Source organism: Aethalodelphis obliquidens, unplaced genomic scaffold (genome assembly GCF_003676395.1).
Source record: "Aethalodelphis obliquidens isolate GAN/ISIS:26980383/991018 unplaced genomic scaffold, ASM367639v1 scaffold87, whole genome shotgun sequence".
Lineage (NCBI taxonomy): Eukaryota > Metazoa > Chordata > Mammalia > Artiodactyla > Delphinidae > Aethalodelphis > Aethalodelphis obliquidens.
This window is the reverse complement of record NW_020838031.1, coordinates 5,962,658-5,986,082: the sequence shown is the minus strand read 5'-3', so window position 1 is coordinate 5,986,082 and position 23,425 is coordinate 5,962,658. Positions and strand designations below refer to the sequence as shown.

Here is a 23,425-nt window from a genome sequence, read left to right as displayed (position 1 = left end):
TCCAGGACCCCCGTGGACACCAAAAGCTGAGGATGCTCAAGTCCCTTATATAAAGGGACATAGCATCTGCATATAACCTACACACATCCTCCATATATTTTAAATCATCTGTAGAGTACTTGTAACACCTAATACAATGTAAACAGTTCCAGTGCCCCGCAAATTCAAGCTTTGCTTTCAGGAACTTTCTGGAATTTTTTTTCCCCCAAATATTTTCCATCTGTGGTTGGTTGGATCTGTGGATGCAGAACCTAGGGATATGGAGGGCTGTACTTTGGTACATTGACCTTGAAAAGATAATGCTAATTTAAAATCCATTATTTAATCCTTAGAGCATCTCCTACAGAACCCCCACTTAGAAACAGAAGTTAAATACATTTATGTAAAACTAATACAATTCATGGCTTCAAAAATATTTAATTCAAGGCTTTCACTCTGATGGGGTTTCCTCAATTAGAACCTCTTAGTGAAGTTTGAGTTGACATTCTAATTTGTGAAGGCAATGAATAATAAGCATTTCTCTAATTCTTATTTGCACATCCTCCTAAAACTTAATGTTTATTTATTCATAGTGACTAAAGGATACGCAGCTACTTGTCAGAGAGAGAATGATTATACCTCTTTACCCTCGAAGTTTGGAAAAACTATAATACATAAAAATGCTTTTGAATTAAAAAAAAAAAAGAATGACAATGGTGACCGATGCGTTGATGTAAAACCCTGGTTACCTTTCTGAAATGACGATACCGTTGGACTCAAGGTACAGTTTCTCAAGGACAGGACACCTGGAGGCGCAGTGGAGCACCTGGGGGGAAAGTCAAGGCAGGGTGAACACTGGTCATTCTCCCCACGTGCTTATCACTAGAACCTCCACACGGATGCAGTTTAGCTACTGTTGTAGAAATAAGTGCCTTGGGGACTTCCCTGGCAGTCCAGTGGTTAAGACTCCATGCTTACAGTGCCAGGGGCACAGGCTGGATCCCTACTGGGGGAAGTAAGATCCCGCATGCTGCATGGGGCGGCCAAAACATAAAATGAAACAAGATAAAATTAAAAAGGAAAGAAAAATGCCTTTGGACATTTTGTTACAGACTCTATCTCAGGCCAGGAGTGCCAGTGGATGGCTGATAAAACTACGGTGTTAAAGGGCCGTACTTTAATGACACGGGAGCACACAGCTTCGAGCACCTGGAACCGACCAGGACAGGTATCAGCCCATCATTCAGGCATATCCTGACCTGTACAAAGTGGAACTGGAGATGGTGACCTAGCACGTTCTCATTATTGGATACAGTTTGTTGTGTTTGGTGTGAAACACCTTTCCTTACTTCTCAATGCCAATCTGGGTTTATAAAGAATGTACTAATACGACACACTTTATCAACAACTATTTTTACATTTTCTCACTGGACCTTTACTGCCATCTCCGCCTCCAGAGTCTCTCCGTGCCCTTCCTTCCTGTTCTGGAGGGAGCAGCTCTCAAGGAAGGAGCCCTAGGAAGGAAGTCGGGCGGCTGTAGCCACGGACGGCCCAAGTGAAAGGCCCCTTATCTCTTGGGGAGGTGCCCAGGTGGCACTTCACAGATGAACAGCTCTGCTGGGATGTATTTATCTGCACTTGCTTTGAAAGTGGAGTGTTCTGGGTGTGTGAAGTCAGTTAACCTCTGACAGAACTGAGCAGTACCAGATCTAAGTTCCAAAGGCTGCAGGGCCCAGGACCCACGAGTCCACTTTCGAGCCCAGCTGTGTACATGAGCAGTGGCTTCTAGGAGCCGAACTGCAAACAAGAGGGTGTGAGAACCTTTCTGAGGCTCGGCCTCGGCCCTAAGAACACTCGTGGGGAAACTCAGGCAGCTAAAAGCTCAATCCAGAGCTAACTCTTAAGGCTTTTCAAAGCTCAGCACGTACTGGGTGCAGACCACCAGGTGAGCCACTGCTCAGGAGACACCAGGACTAATCAGAGGCCCAAGAGAACAGGATGGATTCTGAGACACCACCTTCTAACTATGAGGATTCTGTAACTCCTTTCTGTAAGGCCGTTGAAAGAACCCTATTATCTGGATAATAGGATGATAAATGAAGCCACCGCTGAGCTTCAATCCCCCATTAAACCAAGAATTTAAAACTGTTTATTACTGGGTAACAAACCAAAGAAATATGTTTACCTCCGTCCATGTGATTCCTATCCGGTTAAGAACTAAAACCTTCAATGCAGAAAATGTTCCAGTTGGAGATGGTGAACCGGAGGGAAATTTTAGTTTGTTTTCACTGTGTAGAAGAAGAGACACGATGAGCTTATGGTGATAGAGGAGGCCCAACTGGGACAGTCACTGAAAGCAGTACTTTGGGATTTGATATGAGGAGTCTGGTTTGTTTCAACCTTAAAATGCGATTATACTAAACACAACGTGAGTCAAGACTATCTAATTTTTAATAGTTACAAGATACAACTTGGTATCTAACAGGCAGAGGTGTGTTTATGGGGTTAGGGCCGCGGTGAGGCTGCAGGTTTCCTGAAACACAAGGCTCAGGCACTGATCTGTGAGGTCAGCTTCTGGCCGCACAAGCTGTGGCTCTGGACGCTGTAAAATTCAGTCCCGCTCTCAAGAGTCTTACTGACGTGCTAGGCTGTGGGCCAGAATTCTGCTTCTAAACAGAGCCTGCTAACAGGATGGATGAAATAAATTACTGCCCTGAAGTTCTCTCTCAAGATCCTATCTCAGAAGGTACCCCATCTTGACAGTCACTGTGAATGAAGATACCATTAAAGCCCTTATTTCCAGAAAAGGTGACGCCATGGGTCGAAGTACACTCTGTGCTCTATTTGCAAGGATAACTAATTTAGGCCTGTCCAACTGCTCCACTGAACCTGCCTGAGCCAGGAACAACTCACCTGTACGTGTAAAGTTGGCTCAGGTGTGAAAGGGGGTTCCTGGCCGAGCCCTGGGAAAGTTAGGTTCTGAGATTAAAACTAATCAGATACTCAAGAAGGCCTGGAAAATTGTGACATTAGTTACATACAGAGCTCAGTGAAAATTCCTTATCAGAACTGAATTAAGCAGCACCCGATGACATGACTCATTCCTAAAGCAATTAGGTGCTGGAAGGTTAATCACATCTCCTTCTGCCCACTTAAATATCCGAGTCCCCAGATGGGCCATCTTCTACGGTCAGGCCTGTAAGAAGCACGAAGACCTTCCAGCTCAGTGCAGTAGCCACCCTGCCCCGCTGCCCGCGTCAAAAGTAAAACACGTTACCTATTAATGAATCACCTCAGGTGACCATTTGAAAAACTAGAATCATCAAAGAATATTAAGGAATAAGTTAAACTTAGATAAATAAATTCAACTAAGCCGTCCTCCCCAGCTCTTTCCCACAGAGATGCCGACAATTAGGCAACCGCGCGTTCATACCTGAGATTAAGGACTTCCAGGTGCTTGAGCTGATCAGCAATATCTACGACTTCATCCCATGATGACAACAGGTTTTTTGACAAATCTATGCTTCTAACATCTAAATGCACATGTTAAGAAACAGCAATATGGAAAGATTCATAAAAGACAGGATGGTAATTACCTCAACTCTGGAACATGGGATTGTTCCCTTTTCACTTTATACCTTCTATTCTGCTTGAAATTTTTTCATGAGCACATATTACTTTTACCCATTTTAATCATCCAGCTCTTCATCCAGAAACTAAAAAGTTCATTGTCACATGCTACAAACTTGCGACAGACACAGACAATCAAATGAGTGAGAAGCAAATGTTGTCAATGCTAAACCATTCTAGCATTATCCAACAAAAAGAGAAAAACCAACAGTGATGGTAACTGTGATCATCGAGCACCTCAGGTGCGCCCAGGGGCCTTGCCCTTGGCACTGAGGAGCCCCTGCAGCCTCACATCAAGCACATGCATCTCCTCCTGGAGGGCACCGCTGAGCTCTGTGCTGCAGGAATCCAAGTAAGGAGAGGCACCTCCGGGGGCCAACCGGGTTAGCTTGGACACATGTTCAAAAGTGCTAAGAAAGGCCTGCAATTCTGAGGGTCTCCTGTGGGTTGGACGGAGTGAGTGTGACACCCACCATCCCTGGTACAGGAATCCAGAGGGGGTAAACCAGTAGAACAGAAAGAGAAAGGCACCTGATGCCAGGGGGGAGTGGTGGCAGTGCTATCAAGAGGCCAAACCCCTGGGCAAGAGACAGAAAGAAGCCTGGAGCAGGACTGGCCCAGCTCAAGGAGAATCTCACACGCTACTCTGATACGTGCAGAAGCTGTGCAGTTCATTCCTCTATTCTGCAAATGATGGCTGGGGGCCAGGTGTCTAGCAGTGAACACGCCGATCAGTAAGCACTGCAGCTCTGGCGTGCCAGATACAGACACATATCAGAGTACCAGCGCCGGGCCTGCAGCGGAGGGGGTGTGTGAGCAATTTATACACGTTGCTCATGGAAGACCACCTTCTCTAAGGTGATGTGTGAGCAGAGAACTCAAGGAAATGAGGGAATGCCATCCCGGAGAAGAGCACCAGGGCAGAAGGGACAACATAGCAAAAGCCCAGAGGTCGGAACAGGTGTGGCCTACGGCCGGGACGGCAAGCTCCCGTGTGCCCGGGCAGAGGGGCTGGGGGTCTGGAAGGGAGGTCCCCGAGGCCTCGGGGGCCAGGCCCGATCACAAACGGCCTTGCGGGACTTTATTTAGTCTCTGCCTGAAAGGGGAGCTACTGGTGTGAGCGGAGCTAGGCCTTTAAAAGGTCACTCTGCTGCTGTGCTAAGGCACAGACTGCAGGGAAATGAAGACGGAGCAGAAAAAGGAGGCGCAGGTTCCTGAGCAGTCTGGGCTCAGGCCCGACTGGGCGCTGGAGGGGATGGGGATGTCAGGTTCGGTGTCCTAGCAGGAAAGCGGAGCTGCTGGGACTTGCCGCTGGATTCAGATGAGAGAGGTGAGAAAAAAGGAAGAGTTAAATTACCTGCAGGGTTTTTGGCCAGTGCCCCTGGAACTTCCCTTTACCGAGACAGGAAAGACTACAGATGAGCAAGTTTCAGGGGACTTAATGTCCCAACGTGTTCAATTCGAGATGACCATGAAACACCCAAACAGGTATCAGATACACAGCAGACAAACAAGTCTGAGTGGCGACAGGTCTGGGCTAGAGGCCGAAGTGCAGGAGCCCGGCATCCGCAGGCTGGACACGTCTCCTCAGGAACAAGTGTGAACAGAGAGGCCAAGGGTCAGGGGTCTGAGCCTGGGGCGCAGCGACCTCTGCAGGAGAGGCTGAGGAGGAGAGGCCAAAGCGGGAAAGAGAGCCAGGATCAAAGAACCACCACCGCCTGCATCCTGCGTGGTCCACTGGGTGCCGGAAGCGTTCTCCTTTATCATGGAAGGAAAAAAACGGAGGCGCAGAGCAGTCGGTAACCGTGCGCCTGGTGCAGACCAAAAGGTGTGAATTTAAACCCAAATCAGCCTCAATCCAAAGCCCATTTCCTTAAAGCCCACTATGCCACAGGGCGTCTTTACACATAAAACACGGAGAAAGTAACTTTTAATAAAAATAGTGGCGTCAATCAACAGGGTTGGTTGAAGAAGAAAGCCTTTTAGGCAGGTACCAGTTAGGAAGCTCCACGAGGTGGCTGGAAGAGGGGAAAGAAGGCAGTGGAAATGCACAGAAGGGGATGAACCCCACCCGGCCGGCACAGGCACGCCAGACCCTGTGCCGGCTCCCGCTGGCTGAGGGTGAACTGAGGCCAGAGAGCTAAGCACCGTTCTGACGGTTTTAAATGCTTGTGTTTCAGGCGGTCCTGTAAGCATCCACACAACCTCCTCCAGTTTGCTGGTGGGTCGCAGGCCTAAGCTATTTACTCTTTGGCTCTTTAGGGAACAGCTTGCCGCCTCCCGACCTAAGGAGACTCTAGAAAAACCCGGGGCGCAGCAGGGGCTCGGAAATAACGCCCAGAACCCTGGGGGCGGGATTCTTGCCCTAAAGATGAGACACAGAGCAGCACGACGCATCCAAGCTCTGGGTCTCACTGCCGACAGCGTGAAGCTCAGTGGCGGAAACGGCAAAGAAAAGCTGGGCTTTTTTTCCCTAGTAGAACAACTACCACCTAAAGGTGCCGAATCAGCAGGAGAGTTGTAAGCACGTGCCTGCTGGACACCAGGTGGACAGAGCGTCCTCGGCAGCCACCTGGCTGAAAGCTCCCTCGGAGGGTCTCAAAGCCGCCACAGGAGCACAGGGGCTCGACCCCGACGTGGGCGTTCCCGCCGGTCCCGCAGCGCGGCCCCTCGTGCCGCCTGTGTCCCACAGCCGCTCCACCCCAGCCGCGGGCCCTCATGCGATGGCTGAGCCGGCACGTCTCGGGGCTGGCGGTCCAACTCCAGCCGCCTGTCATTTCCACCGCCTCTGCTAACTCTGGGCCATTAGGTTGGTGGGAAAGGGTTCGAGGCCAGTCATTCTCCACTCACTCATGCTTTCCATTGTGTAGCCAGAATTATACATATTTCTGCTAGTCTGTACAGATCACAGGCACCACCTGCATTCTCATATCAACTCCAGACAGGCCAGCAGTCGTGAATGTCGGCCCCACACGCGTGTGCACACACACACATGCGCGCACACACACGCGTGCGCGCGCAGTCCAGGGAGCTCCTGGTGCTCTTGTTCCTGTGGGCAGAGGATCTTCCCCACGTTCAGAGCCAGCTGGTGAGGCATCTCTTCCCCAGCGGAGCTCGCCAACCTGACACACTCCCACTGCCTTCAGCCCCAGCTGAGCGAATGACCTCAGAGAGGAATCAGCCTAAAAACGGTGACTGGATTAAACACACCAGGCAATCCTTCAACTTCGCGCAAGAATTCAATCAGCAAGTGCAAGGCATTCATCACTGAGTCCGCAGATATCAGCGGTGACTTGGTTATCTCACCAAACCTCATTGCCTCACGTCTTAGGGGACGTTCTTCCCCAGCAGAGAGCGCGGCATGAACAAACGAGACGCTGATTCCCCAGCACACCGCTGACAACTCCAATCAACCAAACAATTCACATGCCCAAACCCCTCTGCGACCAGATCTTTCCTGTGTTGAAGATGAGCCTAGAACCGCCCGATTCCCAGTCTTCCAAAACCACTTAGGAGGAGGCCAGGCAGATTCCAGAATGCGCCGGGCACCTCTGTGGCACTCTGCTCCTTACAAGCTCCATTCCACACCCCGAAATGCCCTGACCCAGCTGCCTAACCTGCAGAGGGAACGACCTTTCCTGTCACCACAAAGCAGGTACCACCAGGGTGGTTAGAAACATTTTGCTGAAGAAAGTTACTCTCATCTGCCATCTCTTCAGTCAAGAAACCTGATTGTAAGCTGCTACCTTCTGCATAAACTATTATGTACAGACTAGGCAGACTTAAGGAATTGGGAGAAGACCTTTTAAAGTCAGAGAAAGTCTATTTCATTCGCTTAGAGAAAGTCTATTTCATTCGCCACTGGGTTTTTTTTTTTAAGGCCAAAAAAATGCATTTATTTGGGGTTTGTTTAGACTGCAGCCCAGGAGACACAGATCCAAGCAGCACTTGAACTGTGTTCCACCAGACTACAAAATGGAGCAAGTTTACTGGGAATTCTTTTAAACTTACCTCCTGTATTTTTAGTTGTGGGAATAAGACTAATACAGGGCAAAAGAACACACTCGTAAGAGAAGGTAGAGATGAGATGACCAACTTTGGAAAAGTCTGTTTTGAGGTATTATAACAAAACTGCATCCAGCTGCATGAACAGGAACCTTAATAAAGGAAAGAGTTTATCTTCTTCCCTCACAGGAAGGCAGCTGGGGCTGGCGCAGTGGCCCGGGTACCATCCAGGATGCCGGCCCCTCTCCATCCCTTCCCTCCCAGGTCACCCTGGATGGCATTCTTCCCACAGGTTGGCTGCTGAGCCCTGGGCGTTCTGTCTGCGCTCAAGGCAGGGGAGGACAGAGGGCAACGGACAGAAGCAGATCCAGCCACGTCTGTCCCCCTTGAAGGAGCCCCAACCAGAAACTCCCATGTTACATCTCCCTGGATGGGGCGAGTCGCACTGCCTCACCTGAAAGCAAAGGGTCTAGGAAGGTAACAATTTACCTGGGCGGGGACAACCCCAGGTGAGACCGAGTCCCTGTTAGGAGAATGGACACTGGGTAGGCAACCAGGGTGTCTCACTCAAGTGTCAAAGCCAGTCAGACCCTAGTGACGACTTCTCATTGGGAAGGATACTAGGACAAGCTTTGGCAATTCCTCCTTTGTCTCCAGGACCATTTACTGTGCAGTTCCTCAAAGAAACTTCCTGCAACTTGCTCAGCTGACTGCATGAAAAACACATAGTTCACATGTATGCATAAACAGGTACGCTATCCATTGGCCCTTTAAAAAATTGAAAAGTATTTCAGACATATAAAAAGGCACCAGAAATAACAAATTCCAGGAGCCACCACCCAACTTAAGAAATAAAGCATTACTGTAAAAAAAGAAAAAAAAAAAGAAAAAGAAACAAAGCGTTACAAACATGACACACATAAGTGAAGTCCTCTGCGTCCCTTTCCATCACCCCCTCCCCTCCTCCTCTGTTCCACGTAGGGAACCAGGGCACTGCGTTCGACGCTGACTTAATCTTAAGCATTTCTTAATAGCTTTACTACATATTTCTATGTCCCTAAACAATTACAGCATTTCTGTATATTATGAAATTTGACATAAATGGTAGTGTACTGCGTATATCCTCCTGCAACTGACATTTTCCCTCAATAGTACGTTATTCAGCAGTAAGATGTAGCTATGGGGACATGTGCTCCAGAGCACACACCTTCACACCTTGTAGTCTGTTACTATACGGAAAGACCACAGGTAATTTATTTCCTCCCCTGGGACAGGCAGATTAGTCCCAACAGTGCTGAAGGACACACCACTGTATAGTTTTTGTGCTCACGTGGGAAAGTCTCTCTAGGGATACAGCCTAGAGAGCGTGAGTGCGTGTCTTCAGCTTTTCTAGATACTCTCAGAAGCCACTTTTTCAGTGTAGAGAAGCTGTGTTGTTCTATTCATTAAAAGAGCCCATGTGTTACAGTGCCGGAGAGTTAAGAACACAGGGTCTGGAGCCAGACTGCCTGGGTTCCAATCCCGATTCCACTGCTCCTCTGGTATTGGGTGAGTTCACATCCGTGTGCCTCAGAATCCACATCTACACACCCACATCCACGGCAGCGTTACTCACAACCGTCATATGTAAGCAAACCAAGTGTCCACTGACCGACGAATAAAGTGTGGTCAATCCATACAATGGAGTATTGTTCAGCCTTGAAAAGGAAAGAAATTCTGACACATGCTGCAACATTTGTGAACCTGGATGACATTATGCTGAGTGAAATAGACCAGTCACAAAAGGACAAACACTGTATGACTGCATTTATATGAGGCACCTAAGTGGGCATCGACTTCACAGAGACATAAGTAGAACGGTGGTTGCCAGGGGCTGGGTGGGGAGAGATGCGCAGCTGTTACTGAAGGGTTACAGGGTTTCAGTTTGGGAAGACGAAAAGGTTCTGAAGGTGGAAGGTGATGACGGCTGCACAACAGTGGGAATGTACCGAACGCTGCTGAACTATACGCTTAAAAATGGTTAAGATGGTAAATCACGCATTATGTATATTTTACAATTTTAAAATGCTATGATAATTTTTAAAAATTAATTTATTTTCGGCTGCGCTGGGTCTTCGTTGCTGCATGCAGTCTTTCTCTCGTTGGGAGAGGGGGCTACTCTTTGCGGTGTGCAGGCTTCTCACAGAGGTGGCTTCTCTTGTTGCGGAGCATGGACTCTAGGCCCGTGGGCTCAGTAGTTGTGGCATGTGGGCTTAGTTGCTCGGTGGCTTGTGGGATATTCCCAGACCAGGGCTCGAACCCGTGTCCCCTGCACTGGCAGGAGGATGCTTAACCACTGTGCCACCAGGGAAGTCCATGCTATGATAATTTAGTGAGTCAGTATTTGTGAAACTCTCAGAATATTGTGTGACATACAGTAAGTCACTTTATAAGCATTTATAAAAATAAACATAAAACTGAAAACCTTTGGGGGGAATACTAAGACCACCATGCAAGGCATCAGCTATTACAATCACCAGAAACTAGGGGGAAAAGATGGCAGCAATGTTCCAAGGCAGAGGCTCCCAAACTTCCTCAGTTCACAGGGCCCTTCACAGTGTTTCAGTAATTTTCCAAGGTGCCCCTAGGCCAAAAGAAACACCTCACAGTTCCATTTAGTAAGCAGTTAGGGCCAAACAACTTAATAATTATTTATGTCCTACCAAACTAGTGTCTGTCTAGTGGGCACTGCACAACTTCCCGAACCCTGGAATCAGACTGGACCCTCACCACCTCCTCTTCCCGTTCCATGATGATTTTCAGGAGATACTGGCTTTTCTTTCAGCACAAGAACGGCCAAAAACCCAGCTCTGCAGGGAAATGACACGATGGAAAGGAACAGTAGGACTATCATGAAACTGAACTAGCTCCAACTACTAGTTTGCACCGTGTCCGACAGATGTCACTGTTTCCCTCTAAAATTCAAAATATCCTGTTGTGCCCCAGTGAGTTTCCTGCAGGCCCGGGAAACCTTGGTACAAAGCTTAGGGATTCAGGTCTGAATTCAGACACCACTCCAGAGCCACAGCCATCTCCAAGGAGAAACCACACGTAATGGTCTTTATTTGGTTTTGATTCCTTTATTATGTCTTTTCTCAGTGCTACAAACTCAAAGCTGGTCAGCTGGAATTAATCAGGAGACAATACAATGGCTGAAAGTAGAGGTTTCCATCCCCAGCAGCGATGCCTACCATTCACGGCAGGATCTCAACCGCTATTCCCAACAGCTCTAACAGCTTAGGTATTACTTTGGAAATGAGGAAACTAGGCTTAGAAGCCAGAATTAACTAACTCTAACTGCTGTCAGGGCTAGAAAGTGGCTTAGCTGACACCTGAACCCAGCCTGACTGGCTCCAACATTGGGTGCTTTCCAGGAAAGACACTGGCTAATTACTGAACACACCGATACTCAGGCAGTAGAGTCATTCACCAGAAAACTTCATGAGTTATGCAGCTGCTCATAAACAAGGGGAGGAAAAATCTGTTCGCATCTGTTGTTAATATTCACAGAGCCCATGGTGTTCTCTGATAGAGATTAACCAATTGGGGGGGGGGGAAGTGCCTCTTTTGGGTAAATGATACTTAAATATTTGCATTTTAAATGGAAAAAATAGGGACTTCTCTGGTGGTCCAGTGGGTAAGACTCCGCACTCCCAACGCAGGGGGCCAGGGTTTGATCCCTGGTCAGTGAACTAGATCCCACATGCATGCTGCAACTAAGAAGTCTGTGTGCCGCAACTGAAGGAGCCCGTATGCTGCAACTAAGACTCAAAGCAGCCAAAATAAATTAATTAAAAAATAAATAAGTGGAAAAAATAAAGCAAAGAACTCTAACCCTATGAAGCACATAGCTCTATAAATCAACAGCAAAAACCATTCACGTTAGTAATCTCTCAGTGGTGCATTAGTCATGATTCTCTTTTGTTCAATTTATATATTCTAAATCCTCAACAATGAATGTATATTGTTTGTAATTAACTGTCAAGTTATTGCTTTTTCAAAAATCTTGATTTATTTTGCGTTTTCTTTTTCTTTTCTTTTTTTTTAACGCTGGTCATCTGTGCTAAAAAGCAGAGATATCAAGAAATGAATTTACTGGGAGTTCCTTGATGGTCTAGTGGTTAGGACTTGGCGCCTTCACTGCCATGGCCCGGATTCAATCCCTGGCTGGGAAACTGAGATCCTGCAGGCCGTGCAGTGTGGCCACAATTTCCAAACAAAATTAAAAATTTTTTTAAAAAGAAAGAAATGTATTTACTCTTCAACACTGTCCCCATGTGCACTTAAATTCTGTATCATGTTAAATCTTAATGACAATAACAACAACAAGAGCAACAAAAAGATAGCGAAGAATTTTACTTTGAACAAAACGACAGTTCAATACTTCAGAGACAAAGTAAAAGATCGCAGGCCTATGCCAAGTAGCGGCAAATCTACTCTCCAAAGTGGCCACCAGGGGTCATTACTTGGACGCCTCATCCAGGTCAGGGTCAAACACCACGCACTGACCATCGCTGCTAAACCAGCGTAACCTGGGGGGTTCATGTGCAGTTGTGTGCAGTTCTGTGTGAATATCAGCTTCCACGCTCTCTGGTTCACGTGGTGCCTCCGAATGAGCAGTGAGCCTGTCTACAGAGCATCACTGCGTTCAGAGAGTTGGAGAGGACAGAGAAAGTTCAAATGCAGCAGTTTCAAAATGCATTATGTAGTGCCCCTCAGACTGCGACACAGTCACTTGTGGGTACTTCTTAAAAGCAAGAGCCCATGCATGGTATTCTGATCTAGTAGGTCTGGGATGGGGCCCAGGATTCTGCAATGTTTCAAAAGGAGCCTAGGTGATGCGGGTGTGCATCCAGAGATGGGAACCACTGGGTTCTAGAAGGTGCCATCGTGCTACACGGCACAGGTAACAATGTAGACTTCTGTTTCCATTTTTGACTTATCATCCAGACATCAACCTTAGTTCCTTAATAGTCAGTCAATACAACAGAGTATGGTATAAATATTCATAATGGGCAAATCAGTGTTTCATTTCCAATCTAGGAAAGTCCTGTGTTAAAATAAGGACTTTAATTTCCCTGAATACTCAATCCTTGGATTCCTCTGATCTCAATTTACTGTTCTGCAGAAAAGATAAGACCACTTTGGAAGCAAAGTTCTGAGCACTGACATGCAGTCGGCTGACCTTAAATCCTGAACTTTGATGAAACTGTGAAAGTCGGCTCTACCATTATCAGTTCCACTTACCTTTGCTGTTTTACAACAGAGTCAAAACCAATGGTTTCCACAGGTTTATTTCCAATTGTAACAATTTGCTCTTTTCCCTCTTCCTCTGGTTCATCCTCTAAAGCATAGCGGTTCTTAATTGCAGTGAGAAAGTCTACTCCAAAATTTACTTTGTTTGGACGAATGAAGGAACCTCCCGTTGGGTGCCTGGGAAAGGAGAGAAACGGAACAGAGAAAATATCATCTATGGGGACCTTTAAATAAGATCACACACACAAAAATCCTTTATAAACTGTCACTCTGCCACAAATGTAAAATGCCTGCATTTACGAATATATTAGCAAATAAAAGCAATTAAACAATTTTTAAAAAGAAGGAAAAAGAAAGTATCATCTACCATAAGGCAATGTTCTGAAGGTTTTCAAAATTTTCTGTATGCTGAAAAAGTAGAATCAGCATAAAAGGGAGAGTAATATACTAAAAAAAAAAGGGTAATTCATACAATTGATTATAAAGGGTTGTGTGCTGATGCAAGCATGTAAAATCCCAATAGATAAACAGACAGATTGAACAGATGATTCACAAAAGAGGAAAGAGAAGTATTAAATCCATGGGGGAAAAGTCTCACCTTGCTAATAATTAAGAAATGTAAATTGGGACTTCCCTGGTGGTCCAGTGGTAAAGAATCCACTTTCCAATGCAGGGGACATGGGTTCGATCCCTGGTCGGGGAACTACATGCTGCGGGGCAACTAAGCCCACACGCCACAACTACTGAGCTCTCACACCTCAACAAGAGAGCCTGCGTGCGGCAAACTACAGAGCCCACACACCCTGGAGCCTGTGCGCCACAGCTAGACAGAAGCCCGCGCACCACAACAAAGACCCAGCCAAAAAATTAAATAAATAAAATATTTTAAAAAAAGAAATGTAAATTCAAGCAATGAAACTATTGTCAACAAATCTAGCAAAAAATAAAGTCCTAACACTCAAAGACTGAAAGGTTGGGTTAGTTCTTGATTGTATAATCATACTCCTGGGAATTTGTCAGCAGGCAATAATTTAAAAATAAAAACAAAATCGCTTCTACAAAGATTCTATATAATAGCATTTTTTCGGTAACTGAGCAACTCTGGAAACCATAAAAATGCCAGCTGGACAGGAACTATTAAGTAAACCAGACAGATGCAGTCATTAAAATATTCTACCTATAATACTTAATAAAATTACTTACAGAATAATGCTGAGATTTCTAAAAATTGAACCAAATTGTCCATGACACAACTACAGAGGAATCATATCTATGGCTAGACAAAGATCAAATAAGAACACAAAGAAATGAAAACATCTGTGGATAACAGGGTTATGTACAAAAATCTTTTAAATGATAACTTGAACTAAATGAAAGTTCAAATATGGGACTAAAATAGAGCATGTGGAAAGAATTGTATAGAAATATAGGATATTTTATCACAATTTATATTCAGGTTTTATAACAATTTTTAGTAATAATCTCTAGACGAATTTAAAAAAATATTAATCATATTGCTGTATGTAATGACTGCTGTCAAGGCTTTCCAAGAGATTCAAAACAGATCTTTAGACACATTAAATTTCAGCATTCAGCACTGCATCCTGGCAATGATACCTTACTTTCAGGGAAATCTAAGTATGCCTATAAAACAGTTGTAGAGCAGAAGCAAGAAGAACTACAATCCTGCAGCCTGTGGAACAAAAACCGCATTCACAGAGAGACAGACAAGATGAAAAGGCAGAGGACTATGTACCAGATGAAGGAACAATAAAACACCAGACAAACAACTAAATGAAGTGGAGATAGGAAACCTTCCAGAAAAAGAATTCAGAAAAATGATAGTGAAGATGATCCAGGACCTCAGAAACAGAAGGGAGGCAAAGATCGAGAAGATGCAAGAAATGTTTAACAAAGACCTAGAAGAATTAAAGAACAAACAAACAGAGATGAACAATACAATAACTGAAATGAAGACTACACTAGAAGGAATCAATGGCAGAAAAACTGAGGCAGAAGAACAGATAAGTGACCTGGAAGACAGAATGGTGGAATTCACTGCTGTGGAAGACACTAAAGAAAAAAGAATGAAAAGAAATGAAGACAGCCTAAGAGACCTCTGGGACAACATGAAACACAACAACATTCGCATTATAGGGGTCCCAGAAGGAGAAGAGAGAGAGAAAGGACCTGAGAAAATATGTGAAGAGATTACAGTCGAAAACTTCCCTAACATGGGAAAGGAAATAGCCACCCAAGTCCAGGAAGTGCAGAGAGTCCCATACAGGATAAACCCAAGGAGAAACACGCCGAGACACATAGTAATCAAATTGGCAAAAATTAAAGACAAAGAAAAATTATTGAAAGCAGCAAGGGAAAAATGACAAACAACATACAAGGGAACTCCCATAAGGTTAACAGCAGATTTCGCAGCAGAAACTCTACAAGCCAAAAGGGAGTGGCATGATATACGTAAAGTGATGAAAGGGAAGAACCTACAACCAAGATTACTCTAGCCGGCAAGGATCTTGTTCAGAGTTGATGGAGAAATCAAAAGCCTTATAGAAAAGCAAAAGCTAAGAGAATTCAGCACCACCAAACCAGCTCTACAACAAATGCTAAAGGAACTTCTCTAAGTGGGAAACACAAGAGAAGAAAAGGACCTACAAAAACAAACCCAAAACAATCAAGAAAAAGATTATGGGAACATACATATTGATAACTACCTTAAACGTGAATGGATTAAATGCTCCACCCAAAAGACACAGGCTTGCTGAATGGATACAAAAAAAAGACCCATATATATGCTGTCTACAAGAGACCCACTTCAGACCTAGGGACACATACAGACTGAAAGTGATGCGATGGAAAAAGATATTCCATGCAAATGGAAATCAAAAGAAAGCTGGAGTAGTAATACTCGTATCAGATAAAATATACTTTAAAATAAAGAATGTTACAAGAGACAAGGAAGGACACTACATAACGATCAAGGGATCAATCCAAAATGCAGATATAACAATTATAAATATATATGCACCCAACATAGAAGCACCTCAATACATAAGGCAACTGCTCACAGCTCTAAAAGAGGAAATCGACAGTAACACAATGATAGTGGGAGACTTTAACACATCACTCACACCAATGGGCAGATCATCCAAAATGAAAATAAAGAAGGAAACAGAAGCTTTAAATGACACAATAGACCAGATAGATTTAATTGATATTTATAGGACATTCCATCCAAAAACAGCAGATTACGCTTTCTTCTCAAGTGCGCATGGAACATTCTCCAGGATAGATCACATCTTGGGTCACAAATCAAGCCTCAGTAAATTTGAGAAAATTGAAATCATATCAAGCATCTTTTCGGACCACAACACTATGAGATTAGAAATGAATTACAGGGAAAAAACCATAAAAAACACAAACACATGGAGGCTAAACAATACGCTACTAAATAACCAAGAGATCACTGAGCAAATCAAAGAGGAAATCAAAACATACCTAGAGACAAATGACAATGAAAACACGATGATCCAAAACCTATGGGATTGGGCTTCCCTGGTGGTGCAGTGGTTGACAGTCCGCCTGCCGATTTAGGGGGCGTGGGTTCGTACCCCGGTCCAGGAGGATGCCACATGCTGCGGAGCGGCTGGGCCCGTAAGCCATGGCTGCTGGGCCTGCATGTCTGGAGCCTGTGCTCCGCAGCGGGAGAGGCCGCAGCGGTGAGAGGCCTGCGTACCGCAAAAAAAAAAAAAACAAAAAACAAAAACCTATGGGATGCAGCAAAAGCAGTTCTAAGAGGGAAGTTTATAGGTATACAAGCCTACCTCAAGAAACAAGAAAAATCTCAATCTAACCTTACACCTAAAAGAACTAGAGAAAGAAGAACAAACAAAACCCAAAGTTACAGAAGGAAAGATATCATAAAGATCAGAGCAGAAATAAATGAAATAGAAACTATGAAAACAATAGCAAAGATCAATAAAACTAAAAGCTGGTTCCTTGAGAAGATAAACAAAATTGATAAACCATTAGCCAGACTCATCAAGAAAAAGAGGGAGAGGACTCAAACCAATAAAATTAGAAATGAAAAAGGAGAAGTTACAACAGACACCGCAGACATACAAAGCATCCTAAGAGACTACTACAAGCAGCTCTATGACATAAAATGGACAACCTGGAAGAAATGGACAAATTCTTAGAAAGGTATAACCTTCCAAGCCTGAACCAGGAATAAACAGAAAATATGAACAGACAATCACAAGTAATGAAATTGAAACTGTGATTTAAAATCTTGCAACAAACGAAAGTCCAGGACCAGATGGCTTCACAGGTGAATTCTATCAAACATTCAGAGAAGAGCTAATACCCATCCTTCTCAAACTCTTCCAAAAAATTGCAGAGGAAGGAACACTCCCAACTCATTCTATGAGGCTACCATCACCCTGATACCAAAACCAGACAAAAACCAGACAAAGATACTACAAAAAAAGAAAATTACAGACCAACATCACTGATGAATATAGATGCAAAAATCCTCAACAAAATATTAGCAAACAGAATCCAACAACATATTAAAAGGATCATACACCATGATCAAGTGGGATTTATCCCAGGGATGCAAGGATTCTTCAATATACGTAAATCAATCATTGTGATACACCATATTAACAAACTGAAGAACAACCATATGATCATCTCAATAGATGCAGAAAAAGCTTTTGACAAAATTCAACACCCATTTATGATAAAAACTCTCTAGAAGGTGGACAAAGAGGGAACCTACCTCAACATAATAAAGGCCATATATGACAAACCCACAGCAAACATCATTCTCAATGGTGAAAAACTGGAAGCATTTCCTCTAAGATCAGGAACAAGGCAAGGATGTCCACTCTCACCACTATTATTCAACATAGTTTTGGAAGTCCTAGCCACAGCAATCAGAGAAGAAAAAGAAATCAAAGGAATACAAATTGGAAAAGAAGAAGCAAAACTGTCACTGTTTGCAGATGACATGATACTATACATAGAGAATCCTAAAAATGCCTTCAGAAAACTACTGGAGCTAATCAATGAGTCTGGTAAAGGTGCAGAATACAAAATTAATACACAGAAGTCTCTGGCATTCCTATACACTAATGATGAAAAATCTGAGAGAGAAATTAAGGAAACACTCCCATTTACCATTGCAACAGAAAGAATAAAATACCTAGGAATAAACCTACCTAGGGAGACAAAAGACCTGTATGCAGAAAACTACAAGACACTGATGAAAGAAATTAAAGATGATACAAACAGATGGAGAGATATACCATGTTCTTGGATTGGAAGAATCAATATTGTGAAAATGACTACTACCCAAAGCAATCTACAGATTCAATGCAAGCCCTATCAAATTACCAATGGCATTTTTTACAGAACTAGAACAAATCATCTTAAAATTTGTATGGAGACACCAAAGACCCCGAATAGCCAAAGCAGTCTTGAGGGAAAAAAACGGAGGTGGAGGAATCGAACTCCCTGAGTTCAGACTATATTACAAACCTACAGTAATCAAGACAATATGATACTGGCACAAAAACAGAAACATAGATCAATGGAACAAGATAGAAAGCCCAGAGATAAACCCACACACCTATGGTCAAGTAATCTATGACAAAGGAGGCAAGGATATACAATGGAGAAGACAGTCTCTTCAATAAGTGGTGCTGGGAAAACTGGACAGCTACATATAAAAGAATGAAATTAGAACACTCCCTAACACCATACACAAAAATAAACTTAAAATGGATTCGATACCTAAATGTAAGACTGGACACTATAAAACTCTTAGAGGAAAACATAGGAAGAACACTCTTTGACATAAATCACAGCAAGATCTTTTTTGATCCACCTCCTAGAGTAATGGAAATAAAAACAAAAATAAACAAATGGGACCTAATGAAACTTCAAAGCTTTTGCACAGCAAAGGAAACCATAAACAAGATGAAAAGACAACTCAGAATAGAAAATATTTGCAAACAAATCAACGGATAAAGGATTAATCTCCAAAATATATAAACAGCTCATGCAGCTCAATATTAAAGAAACAAACAACCCAATCCAAAAATGGGCAGAAGACCTAAATAGATATTTCTCCAAAGAAGGCATACAGATGGCCAAGAAGCACATGAAAAGCTGCTCAACATCACTAATTATTAGAGAAATGCAAATCAAAACTACAATGAGGTATCACCTCACACCAGTTAGAATGGGCATCATCAGAAAATCTACAAACAACAAATGCTGGTGTGCAGAAAAGGGAGCCCTCTTGCACTGTTGGTGGGAATGTAAATTGATACAACCACTATGGAGAACAGTATGGAGGTTCCTTAAAAAACTAAAAATAGAATTACCATATGATCCAGCAATCTCACTGCTGGGCATATACCCAGAGAAAACCATAATTCAAAAAGACACATGCACCCCAATGTTCACTGCAGCGCTACTTACAATAGCCAGGTCATGGAAGTGACCTAAATGCCCAACGACAGACGAATGGATAAAGAAGTTGTGGTACATATATACAATGGAATATTACTCAGCCATAAAAAAGAACGAAATTGAGTCATTTGTTGAGACGTGGGTGGATCTAGAGACTGTCATACAGAGTGAAGTCAGAAAGAGAAGAACAAATATCGTATATTAACACATGTATGTGGAACCTAGAAAAATGGTACAGATGAACCAGTTTGCAGGGCAGAAGTTGAGACAGAGATGTAGAGGACAAATGTATGGACACCAAGGGGGGAAAGCCGTGTGGGGCTGGGGATGGTGGTGCGCTGAATTGGGCGATTGGGATTGACATGTATACATGATGTGTATAAAATAGATGACTAATAAGAACCTGCTGTATAAAAAAATAAATACAATAAAATTTAAAAACCCCACAAAAAAAACCAAAAAAAAAGCTGTAAATGTTAATATCATCATTTGATCATGTCAGAGAATAAATGATGAAATACATGAATTGCCAAAAATGTTTGATAAACACTATTTTGGCTTACGCCCTTTAACTCTTTTAAACAAATGAAACTTTCGGAGAAGTCACCATAATTAAAGAGAATGAAAATAATACTGATGATAAATTTTGTCAATATAAACATATATACATTTTCTTCTGGGAGGTGGGTCAACAGAAATTACCAGATTGTAAAAGGAACTCGGAATCTCGGAAAGTCAGAAGTGATGTCAGGGCAAAAAGAAGGGGCCCGGAGGTCGTGAGAACCCCCCGAGAGGGTGGTGTCCTGGAAAGCAGTGGAGACAGTGGACAACCGTGTCCAGGGCTGTGAATGCCCGGAAGGCGACAGCTGAGTTTGGCCAATGAATCTAGCAACCGGAAAGTGACCCTGCTAGAAGCAGCTGGGGTGGGGCCGTGGGACAAGCTCCAGAGAGTGAGAGGAGAGTGGGATCAGACTCCTCTCGTCCACAGGAGATCCAATGGAAAGGGGAGAGGAGGGATGGAAAGGGCAGATGTTTTAAGATGGGAGAAAGTACCAAACTTACATGAGACAAAAATAACCCAAGGGAGAGGGGGAAGTTGTCGATGCAGGAAATTAAATTCTCTGTTGCAGCAGAATCAGGTCCTGAGTCTGCCTGCTGTGATATCAGAGGATCACTGACTACCAGAAGCTGCCTAGAAAATATTTCGTTTTCTTTTCACACAGAAAAGGCTCCTAGTGTGAAAAACACAGTTCTGTTTTAACAAACACATTTCTATCACTCAGCTAAGGAGATTAAATGTAGCTAGCTTCATTTATTTATATATATATATATATATATATATATATTTTTAAAGTTTTAATTTTCACTGCATTGGGTCTTTGTTGCTGCGCATGGGCTTTCTCTAGTTGTGGCGAGCGGGGGCTACTCTTCATTGCGGTGCACGGGCTTCTCATTGCGGTGGCTTCTCTTGTTGCGGAGCACGGGCTCTAGGCACATGGGCTTCAGTAGTTGCGGCACACGGGCTCAGTAGTTGCAGTGTGCGGGCTTAGTTGCTCCGCGGTATGTGGGATCGTCCCCGACCAGGGCTCGAACCCGAGTCCCCTGCACTGGCAGGAGGATTCTTAACCACTGTGCCACCAAGGAATTCCCTAGCCTCTTTTTTCTTTTTTTTTAAGAGTTCAAACGGATCTACCTAAGAGATTACCTAGTCTAGGACTTCTCAAACTCAACCTGAAAAGCAGTCAGTCACCTGGAAAGCTTACTGGAACCCACCCCAGGTTGTGCACGCAGTGGGACTGGGCTGGGGCCCAGGTTCTGCTGTTTAAAACAATGTGCCAGGGGATTCTGATGCAGGGGGGCCTCATGTCCCACTTTAAGAAACTCTGATCTAATCCAATCCCATTTCACTTGGGGATATTGGGGTCACAATCACGGAGGTAGCACAGCCAAGACTCGGATTCCTGACTACCAGTGCACTATCCTTTCCTGCATTTCTGTCTTTATTCTCCTCACTACCACAAATTTTAGTAGTTATTAGATCCATCAGTAGATATTATTATTTAATGTTATTTAGTAAAGAAATATAGATCTAAAAAAGAGAAATATATATCTAACTAGATCATAATTTTAAAATATTTTTGATTACTTCAATGTGACTAAATTTCCTCTGTAATGCAATGTATTTTTTTCCCCTGCTTTTGAAAAGATTATGTTATGCCTCCAAAAGGACACACAACATAAAAAAAGTCCTGGTCTAGTGTGTATTCCACATAAGAAGTAGAATCTGAGTTGGACCTTGAAACCTGAGTAGGAGCTTGATGAAAAAGTGGTGGTACTTGTCCTACAATAAGCATCAAACAGGATCCTACATGAAAATCCCTCTGAGAATAGAGAAAGCACAGCAAAAGCAATACTACTGAAAATAAGACATTTCTAGAACCATAACATTTTAACTAAAATATGTTTTAAACAAAGGTGCTTCACCCACAATGTTCGCCGCAGCACTACATTACAACAGCTAAGACATGGAATCAACCTAAATGTCCATCAACAGATGAATGGATAAAGAAGATGTGGTGTGTATATGTGTGTGTATGTGTGTGTACACACACACACACACACACACACACACACACAGACTGAAATATTACTCAGCTGTAAAAAAGAATGAAAATAATGCCATTTGCAGCAACATGGATGGACTTAGAGATTATCACACTAAGTGAAGTAAGCCAGACAGAGACAAATATATGATATCACTTATACATAGAATCTAAAAAAAATGATACAATGAACTTATTTACAAAACAGAAATAGACCCACAGACATAGAAAACAAACTTATGGCTGGTTACCAAAGGGGAAAGCGGGGGGGGGGGGGGGGATAAATTAGGAGTGTGGAATTAACATATACACACTACTATATATAAATAGATAAACAACAAGGTCCTGCTGTATGGCACAGGGAACTATACCCAATATTTTGAAATAACCTATAAGGGAAAAGAATCTCAAAAAGATTATATATATATATATAAACTGAATCGCTTTCTGTACACCTGAAACTAACACAATATTGTAAATCAACTATACTTTAAAAAAAAATAAACAAACGTGTTTCTTACAAAGTAAATCACAAAGATGACTTGTAGGTTGTCTCGTTTAATTTTCCATTTTGACAGCACACAGTCCAATCTTGTGTTTACTGACAACTAAACATTATGAATGTTAAACACTTTACATGTACAAGGCTGAACTAAATCCCAAGGTATGTTGTTAGGTGTCAGAAAAATAATTCCAGACAGTTTAGAACACTCGTTTATGTACCTCAATCTATCTAAATGTATACAAACAAATGAGTTTTGCATCTAAGAGACTGTTCCTAGGGTCTCACATTTACGAAACAGGCTTTGGCTTACAAAACAGTGAAATTTGAAGTTTTAGTGAAATGAAATTATGAAATTTATGAAATAGTATTAGTTTTCCTTAAAGGAGTAACACTGGGGGGTGGAAATAGAAATAGGAAAATGTATTGTTCAAATATTATGTGACTGAAATGTAAAAATAAGTATGAGAGCACAAATTTTAAAACCAGCACATTTATAATAAATGAAAAACAACAATGTAAAACAAATACCACGGTTTTCATTTCTGTCCTAAATTCATAACAGTGGTAATGAACAATTCAAGAAGAGACCTTTATTACTGTTTAGTTTCGCTGCAGGCAGAAGAAAGAAGTCAGAAATGGTGTTAGGGTGCAAAGGAGATGCTGTGCCCTTTGCAGATCAAAGGAAAACATCAAACATCAGTCTCCTCTGCAACATTCCTGGCAGGTTTCTCGGAAAAACAAACAGCCCAGCAAATAAAAAATGCTAGCTGAAGAAGTGCCCATCAATAACAGTAAATCTTCAAAGACAAACTAATAATTCAAAGATTCCACTGAGATCTTAGATTATTATCAAGATGTTGCATCTGAACACTGAAATTCTGAACCCTGCCTAAAAGAGAAAAAACTGGGGGAG

The 23,425-nt window shown here is 43.1% G+C and overlaps 1 protein-coding gene across 5 annotated transcripts in view; it reads right to left on the bottom strand.

Annotated features, from left to right (window-relative positions):
• TBCE (tubulin folding cofactor E) overlaps nt 1–23,425 on the bottom strand; it is a 110,226-nt gene that overhangs the window by 7,703 nt on the left and 79,098 nt on the right. For 4 of the 5 annotated variants that reach the window (XR_003430185.1, XR_003430187.1, XM_027093969.1 and 1 more), the window contains 5 exons: nt 12,901–13,086; nt 8,236–8,324; nt 3,413–3,512; nt 2,165–2,267; nt 729–805 (listed from right to left, as the gene is read on the bottom strand). Coding sequence is in view for 3 of the 5 variants with exons in the window: in XM_027093969.1 (XP_026949770.1) it covers nt 729–805; nt 2,165–2,267; nt 3,413–3,512; nt 8,236–8,324; nt 12,901–13,086 (555 nt within the window). In the remaining 2 variants the exon portion in view is untranslated. Of the gene's footprint in view, nt 1–728; nt 806–2,164; nt 2,268–3,412; nt 3,513–8,235; nt 8,383–12,900; nt 13,087–23,425 lie in introns of those variants that run through there. The other variant, XM_027093971.1, reaches the window with a different exon arrangement.